The sequence below is a fragment of the Aythya fuligula genome, chromosome 2 (genome assembly GCF_009819795.1).
Source record: "Aythya fuligula isolate bAytFul2 chromosome 2, bAytFul2.pri, whole genome shotgun sequence".
NCBI lineage: Eukaryota > Metazoa > Chordata > Aves > Anseriformes > Anatidae > Aythya > Aythya fuligula.
Window position 1 is genome coordinate 117,524,965 of NC_045560.1, and position 17,555 is coordinate 117,542,519.

The 17,555-nt window shown below is 45.3% G+C and overlaps 1 protein-coding gene across 1 annotated transcript in view; it reads right to left on the reverse strand.

Annotated features, from left to right (window-relative positions):
• Positions 1-13,061, reverse strand: part of TAF4B (TATA-box binding protein associated factor 4b) — a 69,893-nt gene extending 56,832 nt beyond the window's left edge. The window contains exon 1 of the mRNA XM_032181134.1: positions 12,818-13,061. Within this exon, the coding sequence (XP_032037025.1) occupies positions 12,818-13,061 (244 nt within the window). The remainder of the gene's footprint in view (positions 1-12,817) is intronic.
• Between the last annotated feature and the right edge of the window lie 4,494 nt (positions 13,062-17,555).

The following is a 17,555-nucleotide window of genomic DNA, read 5'->3' on the forward strand; positions in this document are numbered from 1 at the left end:
GCATCCTGCCATTTACACAGCACAAACTAAGGCTGCCAGGGCTGCATCTAGATGATTCCCCCCATTCTCAACCAGCCTTTACTTGGTGAGGTTGTGTATCTTGAAAAAAACTGATACTCCATCCAGCAACTCAGCTTTCCCCTTCTTCACTGAAATCTTGACTGTAGTTACATTTAGGTACAGATGGATCTTTTAAATTAATCAGTGAATGCCTGGAATCACAGAAGATTTTCAGTTTTCTTCTCGTGATGTCTTATTTAGACAGCAATTCATAGCATGCAATTTCCCATCAGTCAAAAAAAATGCCTTTTTCCTTGTTCACATCACATGCTGATGATGCCACACATTTAGATAGCAAAAGCCTCTCTCTTTGCTCTAGGTCTACAGTCAGGATTGTAGAAGCAATGCTGCTGGAGGTGTTAGGTTTACCTTTCTCAGCTTGCTGAAAAACATCATTGCTACCTCTAGTCTTATAAGTTTATCATTTAATTCCTTTAGATAATTGGAATGCATTACATTTGTTTTCAAGTATTTGGGTATTTTTGTCACTAGCCATTGTATTTGATGTTGGTTTGTTTTTTAAGCGTAACTGAGAGAAGCACAAATTGTACTTCACTGAATCATACTGCATACAAGACACAGGTTCATTACCAGCCAACCTAATTAATTATAAGGGTGGTTTTCATACTACTGTCATGAAATTTCATTTAAGCTCTGCCAGAAACAAAGACCATGCCTGAAGAGCATCCCTTCCTCCAGTCACTCGAACAGGGAGGGCTTCCAGCAGGCTCCCCTTGGTGGGAAATTAACTCAGATACAACACAGCTGGAGAGCTCGTGCAAATACTACACAGGGCAGTGTTGTTCAGTATTTTGAACAACAAAAAAAGCACACAAAAACCAACCCTCTCCACCAGGGGACAGGTCCCAGTAGCCGCTTTACATTTGACCACGACAGCAATGGATTAGCTTATACAAGGACACTCATGCTTCATCAAAACAGTTCAAGAAGTCCTTAAGTCTTTTAAGTTAGTGCACCAGGTGATAGCACACACAGAAGTTACCCAAGGCCACTCCAGTGCAGTCACACAGAACACCCCAGTGTAATACAAACCTTTCCACCTGGAGCAAACTTATATTTTGCTATAATTGTACCTTTTGGCAATTTTTATAAGGTGGTAGCCTATTCATATGTTAATAGCTTTTTGTGACAGCTAGTGAAAGCAGAACTGTGAAACCAACAAACCCAACACGATGGTAATCTGCTACAACTGCTCTTGCAGGAGCAGCACTAGAAAAGACTGATACCAGCACAAATAAAGATGAAGACAAACTTGAAGACAAACTACTACAAATCTATACAGTGAAAAGCCACAAGATATCACCTCAAAGCCTCAAACACAAGAGTTCGGGCAGTTACAACCTGATGTTGTGAAGTGACAGCAAACGCATGGATCGTCTGAAACGACTTGAAAGCTGCTGAGAAGGGCATTTTCCACTTCTGGTTGTGGTAAGCTACACCTTTTCATAGCTGAAAACAAAAAAACACAAACTTTTGATACTTCCTTTCTGCCTCGAAAGAAATGCAATGGCCCAGTGACGAAGTCAATAATGAAGGCTCCAAGAAGAGACATAGGAGATAACTTCTGCCAGGGCAAAATTGCACAGCGCTCAGATCTTCATGCACTGCATATAGCTGCATGAGTGTGAAATAAAAGAAAAGCAGGCAATGGTATCCCTGAGGTTCTCCAGGGAAACTCACTACAGACTTGTGCAGCTACCAAGATAATACTATTGGAACCGACAAGAAAAATATTGCTTATCAGGAGCTCTTTTCACATTCACTAGAAAGCAATTTCTTGCCAAACTACGCAGATCAACTCTTGCAGTCAGTCACTACAATGTAACTCCACAGAAATAGAGGGGAAAAAAAACCCTGAAGAGGTGAAACTCAGGTTTCAGGCTACCACCACCCAGCACTTTTAAAATCTGAAGAGATACCTGTGATCTCTGCCCAAAATATTGAACATATTTACTGAACAGTGCTAGGCATCTTCCTAACACCAAAGGTGCCTCTTTCAGGCAGCACTGCCAAGACAGCAATGCTTACAGGAGATGCAGCTTGATAGTTTTACACAAGTTGCTTCAGTGAAAAGAGCTAACACATTCCTACACTTTAGTAGCCAGCCCAAGGCACAATCCCTTCAGGGTTGCAAGGCTGTTGTTCCTATTTTCAGATCCCAGGCAGAAAATGTAAGTGACCAGGTTACTGGCAGGGATGAGTTATTCATGGGCTTCCTTGGAAGCCTCTGGTGCCTCTCTCAGATTAGAGGCCGTTTTTACAATTCACTGACTTCTGTCACTAGGAATGCTGCCTGCCCCTGCCAGAAACACCTTTTGGGAAGCTACTTATTTTTCCTGACTGCCATTGAACCCGTCTGAAATAAGATCAGCCACTTCATGTAAACCTTGTGCTCCCTGCACACCCACCTTCAGCCATAGTCCTGCAGGAAGGAGCTGACGATGGACACCTTACCTCAGCTTCCCTCAGAGCTAACCTGAAGGAGCCAGGCTACAGCTTCACAACTTAGGGTCTCACTGGGAGCCTTGCCCTTCATCCCCAGCGAGCTGCCTTCTCCTGAAGAGGAGCTGCTCCTTCAGAAAGAGCACCTGGGGTCACTCCGACAGGGCATAGACCGCCACCACCCACAGCAGCCTTTACACATAGGCACACCAGCAGCACGTGCCCTGGAAAACCACAAAATAAGCCTGAAGCCATTTCAGAAGGAGGACATCCACAAGGAGTTTCTGTCATTTTGTTTCCCAGGTTTCACCTGAGGTGAACTAGCTAGCAGGGGTGCTCCTGTGGAGGCACCGGTCCCTCCTTACGTGGGAAGCTCAAATTGTCACGTTAAATCACCACTTTGCTCACACAATTTCCAACACAACCGCTTAACACAACAGCTCTTTAGCACTGCTTTGCCACGGCACACTGCAGCACAACACAAGAAAGCAAAAACCAGTCTCCTACTTAGGAAATCATACCTTTCACGCCTGCCCCCTCAAAAAACATACAGGCAAGAACCAACAAAATCCGACCCACCTCGTTTAAGAGTTACCACAGCTGCTTTCAAACAAGGGCGAGTTGTTTATATTGAAAGGAGGGGTGCATGCATCAGATTTGTTCCCAATGTTAGCAAAGTTCCCTTCAGGAGTGCATTGAAATGCAGAATATAGGTAAAAAACAGGAATTATAAAAAACCCCGGGTTTAAATGAGACTTGCAGATCCCAAATCGATGAGTGAATAGTTTAACAACAAAAACATTACTGCTGTTTTCAAACACGTAAGCGCTCTCTGTTCCTAAACAAGTCTCCTATTTTCACTGAGCTTCTCAAAACAAAGGGACAGCTTTAAAGGCAATTACAAGGTACAAACAAGTTTTCAAGGGGATGTTTTTAGCAGGAGCTGAACGTCAGCTTGAAAGGAAAATTAGTTTTAAGTTTCTTAGCCTGCCTGTTTAGGATGAATCAAAATCCACAAAATAAAGAGCCAAATATTGATAATCCATGCAGCTACTCTGAAAACAGTTTCTCCCTCTAAATGCATCCTTAAAAAAAAAAAAAAAAAAAAAAGGCATTTTTTCTTCTTCAATCCTGCTTCGATCATTTAAAAGTTACAAAAAACACATTAGAGGACTAAGACCGATCTAAAATAGACCTTATTAGAGACTAACTATTTAAATGGTGACCATACCAAGGTGCATTGTGTTGTGGACTGGCTGTAAAAGACTGCTAGACAGGCAGGAAGTGTTAATGAAATACTGCAAAAGACCCGGCAGGTGAGTTAGATACCGGTGTGGCCCACTTTTGCACAACTCATATAACCACTGATACATTGGAGTCCTGTTTTCAGGTGAAGTATGGACTGTGCTGCATGCAAGCTAACTGCTTACTTGCTCACCTGCTACTTGAGTTTTCCTCAATGTTGACTGCAGATTCCTGTACTGAAGAAGAAAAAAGGATGAAAGCCCAATCTGGGGGCAACACCAGTGACAAGTGCAGCCTCTCGCTACCTTAAGAATGATGCTACGACAGTGGTTTGGCTGCCACCTGAGGTGACCCAGCCACAAGCTCCCAGTGACGAGTGCCATCTTCTATTCCTAAATCGAACACAGTTGTGTTTAAACAACTGATCTTCCGGGGAGGCCATGAATATTTCCTGCTCAGGGACATCTTGAGGGAAAACATGTGATTGCTCTTAGATTTCCTAGACAAGCAGGACAGAGGGCTTGTCTACACATGGGCCACACTGAGTTGCTCAGCTTGCAGTGCACTCCATTCACAAAGCACTTTATTGCACATGACAGATCATCACCAACCTCTGGAAGTCAATGTTTGTAGAGGCAAAAGGAATTCAGCCATGGTCAACCAATAATCACACCGGTCTGGTAGCAACCACAACCACTCACCACAGACCCAGGCCTCCAAGCAGTTGATTCTCTTCGTATGTCATTTCACTAACTGCATAATTACATATCTCAGAAGTCACTCTTTGCATTCTTTCCTTGTTCCTTTGTATACTAATAGGTCTTTGTACCAGTGGCTCAGAAACTGTGACTAGCATGGGGATGCTGTGGTACCACCGTGAGGCATCCAATTTTTAGTTCTAATTCAAGACACCTTGTTTTGCCCATAGGTATGGAAGTACGTGAATTTCCAGGTCAGGAAAAGCATTCAAAGGTCGTAATTCCCACTTGCTCTCATGCAACAACAGAATAGAGAGAGGCTCAACAACATGCAAGGGTGCAGAGAAATGCCACATCCCACAAGTACTTTAGAGGAGCTGACTGCACCTTTGCCAATCACACAAATCATGCAGACTCTGGCCTACAGCTTTTAATGTTGCACCAGCTGTGGATGTCTGGTTGCATCTCAAAGCATTTCAAAGCCAGCTTTACCCACACATATCGCTGCCCAGGTGATAACAGTACTGTTTTACTAGAGGCACAGTTTCCCGGATTACCTGTATTATTGTGAACAGGTTCTTGAAGCACTACGCACCCACAGCTCTGTCACACTAATGGCTCAAGGGCTGCACAGCCCAAACCTCCTGAAACGCCAACCTTTCTCCAGTAAGCTTCTGGACTGACACTGGGCACCAGCTCCTGAGATGCCCTGCACAGGCACAGCCTTCTCAAGCATACAGAGCCAACAAAGGGATGAAGAAATCTACTGCGTGCAGGACAGAGCAGAGTCAGGTAACCTATTATTTCAAGTAATTTGGCATAACAGATATTGTGCATCTTTCTGAAGAGTACAAAGCCCCCTCTCCCTCCCCTACTCCAGGAAATAGACTGAAAATGCGAATACTTGAAGCCAAGTTTCACAAGTTTCATAAGTCTTATCCAAAGTGCTGGAGCCTAGCTGCTCACCAGTGCATTTTTGGGGATATCCGTTCCATGGACTAGCAGTGGGGTCCCCCAATAGCACTGATGCCTTTTCAAGGAATAAAGGCCCATGCTCCCATCAAGAGTTCTCCTAGGCTCACACACAGTTGAGCTTCATTATTTGAAAGTACATATTACTGAGTTACAGTAGAACTCCTATGCAAAAATATGACTGTCCCAGATGCAAGGTAGAGTACCTTTTATTTATAGCAAACAACAGATGTCCATACCAAACATCTGAAGAAAATCTGGACATTGCACTGATTCTTGGAGGGGCTGTAAATAACTGAGATCATAGATGTTTTCTGGGCATAGTTCCAAGATGGCACTACTGTTTCTGTTCAAATTCAAAGTGTATTTATTACACTTGAATCCCAAGAGTTTCTGTTTTTATTATGGGTAGGCATATGGGATTCCAGGCCAACTCTGCGTTCCACGAAGCAGTCTTATTTGATACCGTGAGAACATCCAGCTTTTGTCCTTGAACCACAGCTTTCATCCTCTGGGATTGTTTCCCATCAGCATTTCCCCATCTCATCCTTGTGGCTTGCAACTCTTCTACTTGAGGCTTGGTTGCTTTCCTGCCTAAGTAATCAGGCAGTTCCAGGACTGTCTACAGATAAGATAAACTGACTTCGAGTTCTCATGGACCCAAGTTACTTCATGAAGCAGCTCTGTGTATTTGCAGAGAACTCAGCTGATGGCAACGATACAGTCTCTCAAAGGAGCTAAAGTGACATTTCCTTACCTTCAAGGGAACTCCTACTGCAACAAGCCACTGAATCCATACACCACACCCTCCTCTAGCTTGCTGCGACCTCCTAGTATTCGCTGGAGTCAAATTCCTTAAATAGGGAGTTCAAAGTCTGACACATGGCAACACACAGCTCTATAACAGGCACAAGGTATGCCAATACCCTGCACTTAGCACTTCTAGAACACCAGGAGGCAATAAGCTGTTACAGGGAAATCTGAAAATTATGGTGTGTTTAATTATGAATTTTAATTTTAGATCAAGAGATGCTAAAATCTGAACCGGTGCCTTGACAGAGTTCTAATAAAAGGCAGTATCACCGCCCCCCCCCCCCCCCTTTAAATCTGTCTCCATTAAATAAGAGGAGAATTAACTCAATTAATCCAGACTAAGCTTGCAATGAGACACTTGTTCCCTTGATGTTCACATGGGGACCAACAGCAGGTTGAATTGCACTTGATTTCCTCTAAATGCACGCATTTACCCCTTCGTTGCATGGATTTCCACGTATTTCAGAAAGGCAAGCATGGAGATCAACACAGGATTTTTTTTTTAACACTGGTTATCCCCTTCTCCTAAATGGGATAGGACTAACAAAAATCCGTGCAGAAGACAGCAAATCTTTCACAGAAGTATTAGCTCCTGTCTACATGGATACTGTTGGAACTGTCACCAGAACTGTGTGGTATTTGTGATTAGGATACAAGCACTATACAGGTGTTTTGAATACACCCACCATCAGCTGCCCTGAGAGGACTCCCTCCTGATACACCAAACAGCAGGACCTGACTTCTAGAGGGCTCCGCTGTAGCTAAAAGGCACCTGCCACTTGGCAAGCTGCAAATGAAAGCCTTCAAGAGCTCTGCCAACCAGGACACCCTGCGTCACCCACTTCTTAACCCTGAACATCCACACAAGGAACCTAAATTTTCCAGGCATCACCTAGGAGCAGCCAGTACCAACAAACCCATCTCCTCTGCCTCCACCCAACTGGGGGTGTGCACTAGATCGTACCTGCAGACATAAGTCATGAAAAACAAAAAACAACTGCTCTTAGTTCAACAACTTACCCAGAAAGATCACTGGGCTCCATGAGTTCTGCAGTCTTAACAGAAATTAGACCTGCTCATGAGTAACAAGGGTTTTCCATCTGCCATCGGATTTTCCCTACTTCAGTTCTGATCACAGTATTTCCCTGAGACAAGACCTGCTAGTGGACTTCATTCGAAAGGTGACAAGAGATAGCAACACAGACCTGAATCATCTCAATCTGGATAACAAGCAGCTTACCTACATCTACTGAGCTCTTTTCTGCTTTGCAAATTAAACAGTTTTCTTGTAAGATCACCAGAATTTTCAGAGAAGTAGCTTCATGCAAAAAAAATTAAGATGTCAGAAACACACAAATACTTCAAGGGCATAGGGCAGGACATATTACTCATTTTTGATACATGCCAGAAGCTTTGCAATTTACAGCCAGACTTGCACAAACAACTCCATGGTACAGTCCTACCCAATAAACATAGCACAGATTTCCATCACATGACAGGGCAAATACTTGGTGCTCTAAGAGAACTTAAAAAAGGCTGGTATTGCAAACTGCTTGATATAACAACTCAGGAGCTTACCTACTTTCTCAGCAACTTTGGAAAAATAATTTTGAAATATATTTAGTATTTTTTCAGCTGTCTCTTGTGCAAGGATGATGCTATTTTTACTGCTATAAGCATCCTTTAAATTCAGCAAAAGCAACAGAAGTCAGGCTCGAGTTCTCTCTTCTAATGATTAAAAAAAAAGTTTAACATTCACCAATCATTAGTTGATTGTAAAATCTGAATAGCAGATAACATTAATTTTACTGTGCATCATATTTCAGTGCTCCAGTATTCACAATGCATCTGCTTTTATGTGAAAACCATAAATACAGAAATCAGCTTTATATCTACTGCCAAGATTTAAATCATAATTCCCATAAGGCAGTGCCTTTAACGATATGAAGGCATTGTTTCACCAGACACATTCAGTCACAAAAGTAAAACCAAACCCTACAGACCAGCTGAAGTTTCTACTGGTTGCAGCCGAAGACATTTACTCACTGTCTTTTAAGTGTGTTTTAGTTCCACAGATCTGCCACAGCTTTGCTGACCCCTCCTCAGAAAAAAGGTGACTGGCGTTGCCTCTTGTGAAGAGAGGAGTTGGCAAACAATCCATCCTGATAGAACTACTAAACAGAGGATACTACTTGGATAAAAAAAGGTTAAAACCATGATCATTTAGCAGCTACCGGTCATCCTACAGTGTAAGCATTACGCTTAGACTTCAGGAAATTATCTACATTGAGAAACAGAAGACTTTGAAGGAAAGCCTCTAGTTTCTTGACACGTTGAAACAAGAACGCTTTGGATATCCTCCTCCTACACAATCAAAGTAGAAAATAAGAACTTATTTTTAAAATCAGCACTTCCTTCTATTCCAAAGTGAACGACCCGATGCAAATATGAAAACATCAAATTCCTCCTGCAGTTTTACAACCAAGAGACAACAAATAGGACAGGAGGAGGGAGACAGGAGATGCTGTACTTGAGAGCCCCTCAGCCAGCTTCAGGAGGCGGCAGTGTGCAGTTTTGCTCGCCCTCACCTCCGCAGATGACCTTAGAGCTACACAATTAAGAGAAACCCGAAGAGATCGAGCCCTGTGCCAGACAGCAGCAGAGCTGGGACACTGCATAACCTTCCTCCCTCCCTCCTTCCCACCCACAGGTGCCTGCTTGCTGGCTGCCTGTCTTCTGCCAGAAAGCAGAACCGTGCTTCCCAGTTACTCCCTATCAGCCCAGATAAGCTGTAGGCAGAAGAGAACTCGGCAGAGACAGGCCAAAATACACAAGTGAAGACAACTGAGCTGCAAACAGGAGCCACGGACCTGTACCTGCTGTTGTTTTGCCTCTGAGGAGGATGGAAGGGAGCAATTATACAGCAGCTGAGCCTTGCACCAGCCTGCCAGCCTAGAGCAAGGCACAGCATGGACCCTGCCAGTGGACATCTTCAGCAATAGTTTAACAATACAGACCTGAGCCAGGTGAACCAGCGCTCTTCTAAGGTAACAACAGAGGACGCTCAGCATCCAGCTGAGTTCTGCATTTTGTTGTCCCATCACAAGAGCAGGTCCAGAGGAGGGCCACGAGGATGATCAGAGAGCTGGATATAAGGACAGGCTGAGGGAGTTGGGGTTGTTCAGCCTGGAGAAGGGAGGGCTCCGGGGAGACCTCATAGTGTCCTTCCACTACCTAAAGGGTGCCTACAGGAAAGCTGGGGAGGGACTTTTTGTCAAGACAAGGGGGAATGCCTTTAAACTAAAAGAGGGGCAATTTAGATTAGGCATCAGGACGAAATTCTTCACTCAGAGGGTGGTGAGGCCCTGGCACAGGCTGTCCAGAGAAGCTGTGGATGCCCCATCCCTGGAGGTGTTCAAGGCCAGGCTGAATGGGGCTTTGGGCAACCTGGTCTGGTGGGAGGTGTCCCTGCCCAGGGCAGGGGCATGAAAGTAGATGTGCTTTAAGGTCCCTTCCAACCCCAACCCTTCTGTGATGCTATGTCTAACTGTCCTTTCAACACCTGCCTGTCATCGATGCTGTTACACTGCCCACAGCATTTGAGGCCAGGGAATAACTTAAAACCCACATGGGCAGACACAGAAGGGACAGACGTTCAAGAACAGTTAAGAAGGAAACCATGGAACAACACTCCCTCATTGTTTTTATGCTCCTTCTCGACCTTCCACCTGTCCCAAGTGGCGTCAGGCCCAAACACACTAAGGTGAGCTATGAACATACCTCACGGCCCTTGAAAACATTTAAAATTACTTCATTAACATAATTTGTCCTACTTGGCTATGACAGAGAAGAACCAGAAATGCCATAAGTGTTAAGAGAAACCTCGCCACTTCTTCCCCTTCCCAAGCCTTTAGCTATTTCCTCCTGTTAGCAGCACAGCCCAACCATTTCCCCCCCACAACAATAAGCTTCAGTTAACCGAGGGTATTATAAAGCCCTGTTGAAAAGCCCCACCATCCAGTCTGAGAGTATTTAAGGCCAAAACGCCACAACCAAAGCTCCAACCTGTCCTGTTGGAGGCACATAAAAGACAGCCCCCAGCTGAAAACACTGCACAGACCTGCATGGTCTCCCACCTCATCACTGCTGGTACACGAGATACCCTTAAGGGCAAAGGAGGAAGGCCCTGAGTACACAGCACTAGTCCTACAGCTGGCTACTCAGCCCCAAACCTGCATTTCACAGAACATGCTGGAAAACCCTTGTTACTCATGAGCAAGTCCGGGTGCTGTATGCACTAGAGAACATGTGAAGCTCAGTGATCTTCCTTGGGAAGCTTGGTAAACTTTGGCAGGAGGATAATCTGTGCTCAGAGAAGTGAAGAGCCGTATCTGCTCATCAGCCAGTAACTCCCCCACCTCCTGGCTCTGCTGTGAGCGAGGGAGAGAAAAGTAGAAGCTGAAAAAGAAAAAAACAGCCCAAATCCATGATTTTCAAGAGCCCTCGCTGCCCCTGAACAACGTGGTTGAACACAGCTATCCTGGGTGCCTCACTTTTCCCCAAACTGCAGCCCTCTGCAAGCACAGGTGCAACACCTGCTCCAGGCTGCACTAAGTTCCCAAGTACTGCAAAATGCCTGCTAAGAGCACTCCCATCCACACTTTCTCAAAACAAGCCAATGCAAACATCCCTGCCTGAAGCTCAGAGCGAGCCTACTGTCTGCATGCATTTCTCATTACAGCTTCCACGGGTACCACAGGTTGAATGCCATGGTTTTAAAGCCAGCTGAATTATCCCCTGCCAATTTTAGTCTGCGCGGCTAGATTTTATCATTTCTTTGAAACAAACTTATCAGGATTCAGTGGTTTTATTCCACTGTCTTTTCTAAGCAGATCAGCACTTGCAGCTCTCATGCTATACATCTTGCAGTTAAGTATCTGGATGATGTTTATATGGATTCCATATTTAACAAGTAATAAAGACAGAGGTGGAACATTAACAGTTTATCAAGCAAGAATGCATTTCTAAGTTGTCTGTAGGATGATTATTTTGAGAAATTTCCCTGATCCATGTGAAATCTGATGACAACTGTGCTCCTTCTGCAGTATTAAACTCCCTGCAGTTACTTACAGTTCGCAGTGCTGCACTGCACTGGCACCTCTCAACTTCAACACAAAGTCTGCTTTCTTCATTTCTTGTCCCAAGAGCAAGGAAAACAAGCTGATGCAACAGAAAGGTAATGCTCCTCCTGCTGCATCTGCCTACCGTCACAAACACAAGTCAGGTTACACGCAGGGTGCCCTCACATCACGAAACCAAGCTCACAGGAAAACGACGACGAGAAGTACTGCAGAGCTGTACTTCCCAAATACCAGCGCCTCGCACGTGCCTTCCTTCACCTGCACGGAAAGACGTTTAACTGAACATCTGCCAGTTAAACCAGTACGTTCTGAGGGTCAAAATACCATGTAGAAAACCCGAAGATACAGGGGCCCGTACTATTAAATAACAATATTTCCATTGTGGTTCATTTCTGAGGAAAGCTGGCAAGGAGTTAAGACTCATCCTTGACTGCTGAATCCTCAGATGTTATAGCATAATGCGTGTGTGAGTGCTGGGAAATCTGATGGAAAACTTACTTAATGAAGACTTATTTTTCCTTATTAACTTCTTAAAGTTCCTGGAGAGGCATATGTCTTTGATACAGACGCGTGAAAAGAAAAATGAAAAAGAAACGAAAAAGAGGAAATGCACACATGCAGCAGCAGCAGAGGAATTAATGTTAAGTCATCCATCTAGGCAACATCCCACCTGAAAGTAATTGCAAGAGATGCTCCAACAAAGGAACTGTCCTGGCAGAAAGTACTTACAGCAACAGCAGCACTGAACAGTAACATAGCCTGGGATGTCAATGTAGTAAGAATAAGGTTAGTGGAACCGGTCACTGTATTTAAATGCTTAAAATAAAGGAGTCTGGCAGTGAGGAGGAGGAAGATCAGAACCAACAGCACGATCCTCTTGGGACAAAGCGCAGGAAGGACCACCTGGCTAAGCTCCGTTAGCATCCGAAGCACTAAGCCATCTTTATCACCACTGCATGCTTCCTACCCTAACCTTTCCTTTGCTGCTGCTCTAGGAAGCATGCCCACAAATGTGGTGCTTCTCTGAACTCTGTGTTTGTGTTTCCCACCGATGCTTTATGAAAAGGGAAGCTTTTCAGGCTTCATCGCAGACCTCATGCGGAGCAATGCTTCGCCTCGGCGATGGTCCGTGGTGGCCTGGCTGGCTGTAGCAGCAAAAACAGCCCCTCCAGAAGTGCCTGATAAGAGCAACTCCTCCGAAACAGCCTGCTTGGAGTAGAAGTAGCAGGAGACTTGCATGCTGAGGGCAGGTCACTTCCACAGCTTCTGACACAGGTCCACGCTTCGCATTATTCATCCCTCCATGCAAGCCTCAGCCTTCAAGTCCCAAACTACCCCATAACTCAGCCGGAGGGCAAGGCTCCCGCCCCAAAACCCCCCCAAGCCAAGAGCAGCGCGCCCCACGCAGCCCCCTGAGCGACTCACCTGGGGGCAGCTGCAGGCTGGCGGGCAGCTGGATGGTGGCGGCGGGCGGCCCCTTGGGAGCCACCGCCGGCCGCGGAGCCCCCCCGGCGGCCACCCGCAGCACCGCGGCGGGCGGCGGGGCGGAGGGCGCCTTGGACGAGGAGGAGGAGGAGGAGGAAGAAGAGGAGGCAGCCGCGGTGCTCGCCGCCTGCTCCGGGTGGCCGGCGGGCAGCAGCCCGGCTGGGGCGGCCGCCGGGGCGCTCATGGAGGAGGAGGAGGCGGCGCTGGGGGACGGGAGAGCGGGGGCGGCCGCGCGGCGTGCAGCCCGGCGGCGCCCCGCAGCATCGCTCAGGCGCTGCCCCGGCGGCGGGCACACATGGCCGGCTCGGTCACCCCGCCGCTCACCGCTGCTGGCGGTGGCGCACACGTGGGCCCGGCCTCCCCTGCCGGCGGCGAGAAGGAGGGGAAGGGAAGGGAAAGGAAAGGAAAGGAGGCGGGCGGAGGGCGGGTTGGGGCCGCCCAGCTCGCCCTACTGCGGCGGCGCCTTCCCCGCCGCCCCGCGGAGCGCTGTGGCTGGGTGTCGGAGTGACCTTGGGGTGCTGGAGGGGTTGGGGGCAAGCCCCGAGCACCTGCTACGAGGTGGTTGTAGGGTGGGGGCTCGCTGCCCGTCTGGGTTAACGGGGAGAGCAGGAGTCGAGGCCTGGTGTGCAGCACGGTGCCGCTGAGCAAGCCCCGCTGAAGCCAGCCGAAAAGTTTCGTTTCAGAGCCCCTGAGGTTGCTCGCCCGTCGCAACCGGCTGGAAATGTGCACAAGAAACGCACATTTGGGGATGGAGTGGGTGTGAACCCAATACAGTGTGAACCCAGTACAGTGCAGCGCTGCTCCGTGCCCTGGCAGATAGCTCCGAGCGCTGCTGCTCATCGCCTTGTCACGCTGCAGCAGGAGGAGAAATGCTCCTTCTCTTGCCATTGCCACCACAACCTTGCTCGGTTTCAGTGTTACAGCTTTAAAATGCTGTCAGCAGCAGCTGGAATGGCAACAGAGCAGGAATCGCTTGAGGACCACCAGCACGTGGCCACAGCGCAGGTAGCCAGACCCTCCCAAACTTTGCTGGTACGGACAGCAACAGGCTTGAGGACACGTCGCAGGGGCTACCTGAGGAAGTGCCTCGATGTTTATACGCACGTCCAGCACGATCTGCCACACTTTCACCACTGTTGTAACACCGGTAGCTGGAACAGGCTGCAGAAAGTCCTGCTATCCCACCTTCATTTCAACATACCAGCTAAGAGAAATGGCACCAGAGACACATATTCCTAAATCCAGGAACCTAGCAGAACTACTTAGGATCCAAACTTACTGTTCGCTCGCTCACACAGCATCCCCTCACCCTCATCACCATGGCCTTTCCCTTGCCTCAGGCATTCTGCCCTTCCAGAACAAACTTGGGCCAAAATCCCAGAGAGGCAGCAGCAATACCTAGTTTCAAAGTGCACAAGTGGAGTAGAAAGACTCTGGAAGAGGATGCCATGGGGTATGGCAGGGAGGAGGTAGTCTCTGCACCCCTTTCAGATCTGCCAAGTCTGAGCTAATTAAATTGCAATTACATGCATGAGCCAATGTTACACGCCCAAGGTAACAACCAGGGTATTAGTTACCTCCCATGTGCCCAAGGATGCTCAGAGAACAGAAAGGGAAACCTCTTCCAGCAAAAAAAGAATGACAGTGACTGATGACAGAAGGAGTTGGATGCACAGGCAGGCACGCTGTCCTCAGAATAAGCTCTGCTCTTGTGGGACTTGAGAGCAGAATGGAGTTGGCTCATTACTTAAGACCAAGTTTCCTCTTCTTGAGGCCATTCAATTTCTGAAGGAATCTTTGAGACCACTATGAGAGTCCTCAGAAGGGAAAGCATACCTGAAAGAGAAGAAGAAGGAACTGAAGTGAAAGGGTATGCACTAAAGCTGGAAGGAACCACAGTGTGAAAAGAGAAAGGGGAAAATACAGCACAGTGTGAGAAAACATCCTGCAAAGCAGCAATGGGAGTGATATGAAAGACAACACAGGAGATGGTATAGCACATTGATAATAAAGAGGAAAAAATAAAAGAAACACTGAACAAATCCCAGAAGATTTAGAAATATACACATCTTTAAAATAGTTTTAAAAATTACTGGGCTAAGTTAAGTGCCATAAACGTCCTCTCCAAACAAAGCAGGCGTACCTGTTGTTCTATGAAACTGCACAGGAAATAAAAGGAAGAGTTCTTTCTCCACACTGTGAAAATGTGCTATAATAAAGGAACTCATATTCCACAATTCCTGTCCAGACAGCAGTCCTTAACTCTTTCAGAAACAGACCTTTATAAAGTCCGTAGATCTGAAGGCAGTTTCACATCCAACACTTTGTTTTAGTTTCCTACAACACTATAATCCATCTAACGTGCTTCAGGGTTTTTAATCTGTCAGTAATCCTCTTTACAAAAGTTTTATTTTCTCTCTGATTGATAAATCATCAATGAAATACAACCAGCAAATTAGCTGGAATGAGAAACTTGTAATATTTGCCTTAAGCTTTTCTTAAATGACAGAGACTTGGCAGCACTATAGAACTAACTTATGCATGTAACTGTGACACAAAGGGAAGAAACGTGTGAAGATTTAATCTCATTAGTTAAAATAGACAATTTTAATGGGACAAATGGAAGGGTCATAACTAGGTTTACCATGAAATGTGTTAAATAGCAACAAAGAACATGAGCTCTTCTGGAAAAGATGCTGAAAGAAGTGAGATACTGTAGATAAGAGTAAAAAACATCAGGGAAGAGAAAATTTCACACCAAATAAAAAGAAAATAGAAAAAAGGAAAAGAACGAGAATGAGTAGGTTGGAAATGAAGAAATAGAAGATATAACCAAAAACATTAAACAATGAGAATGCATTTGAAAATGTGAATTTATTTGCTAATGAAAATGGCCAAGTAAAATTATGACTGGCTACTTAATATCCTCAGGAACTACACCTCTACATTAAGTTTGCAATTTGAGTAGACTTCTTTTATTTATTTATTTATTTATTTATTTATTTATTTATAGTCAGTGTCACAATCTGCCTTGTTTTTCCTTGACTGATGATCTTTTATGGAGGAGACTTTTTCTCTTTGGACATTCAGGCTGACAGATGCCAAAGCAAATATTGCACTTCCATACACTTACACACAAACACATAAGTCAAACTCTTTGTTGTATGAGGTACAGTACACTGCAGCTTTAAACCTTACAAAACATTCACAAGTAGAACAATAAGGTAGAACAAAAGGCTTGGGCTTATACTTTTATTTTGTTCTAGGCTATAAAGCTTGCTTGACTATCCTGAGCTACTAATAACGAGCGAGGTTCCTGAGCACGGAGCTTAGCCATTAGGTAAGCCACATTAAGCAGAAGAAAGCCTACCTGGATGTGCACCTGCTGGTTTGGGAAACCCAAAGCTACATTATGAAGCTACAGAAGTGATCTGATGCAACGTGAAGGTCAGGCAAGCATATGCATCTCAGAAACTAGATTTTAAATGAGGAAAATGGATCAGAAAGCTAAACAAAGGGAGAGAAGGGAGGGATGAGCACAAGCAATAGAAATGTGTAACTGAAAATATGCAGAAGCAAGGAATAGGTACAATTAAAATGCCTCTGAAAGAAAGATTCACAGAATTAAAGTCTTAGTTATAGGCAGAAATATATACTTAATGGAATGCCGAGATCAATGTTACTGTTCTTTTGCTAAGGCTTAGCATTGTAAGAATTGTATAACTGTATTAAGGAGTCAGGCAGGACACCACTTGCTTTCCGGTAAAATTCACTAAGAGAAAGCAGTTTCCATCAGCTCCTGGAAAACACGTTAATAAATTTTTGTGGCAAATAACATGTGCACGCAAAAAAGAACAGGTGAATGAATGCCTCTTTGCACAGCATACAGTGAACAAGCATCTTAGGTTTAGCACAACTGTAGCTCCATCAAGTTTCAGGAAAACTACAGAGTTCAGTTTAGGAAGAAACAAATCTGTTCAGCAGCTATAGGCCCTGTAGACAATTACTGCCTATGAGAATTTCAAAAACATTGTAACAGCCATCACAACTGTTCTGTGACTTGGGTATTTTTCTTCTGTTTCTTTTCAGATTCTTTTTCACCTCGCTATTTCTGAAATTTGCATTTCAGCATCTGTTATACTAAAAACTTGAAATGAGACAAAAAAAAACACAGTATCACTGATTTCCATATGTGATGCTATAATCTATTTATTCAGTTATGTTCCTTAGCAAAAACTGTGCTGCTAAATATTTGTGAAACATTTCAAAGAAAAATCAACCATCAGAATCAGATTTCATAGAATCATAAATCATTAATGCCAGAGAAGACCTCCAAGATCACCTAGTCCAATTGTTCCCCTGCTGCCAATATTGCCCATTTGCTTGATTCTGACATGAGAATTGGATGATGGTCGATGAAGAGACTACCTGCAAAGAGCAGTAGGGTCACCAGAGGGACTGAATGGGACCTTTCCACCCTTTATCGCTGTGCAGCAAGCATAGTCTGTGTTACGAAGCAAACCAGCAGCTGAGGATCACCCTAGCCACAATAAGGCTGAGCAAAAGCTCTGACACATGTGCTATCTATCAGATGCAGACAAATCAAAACTGGCATTGTCAATCACCTACATCCTTGAGCAGACACTGGAATTCTGTTGCAGTAGATAGGGCGTCTTCC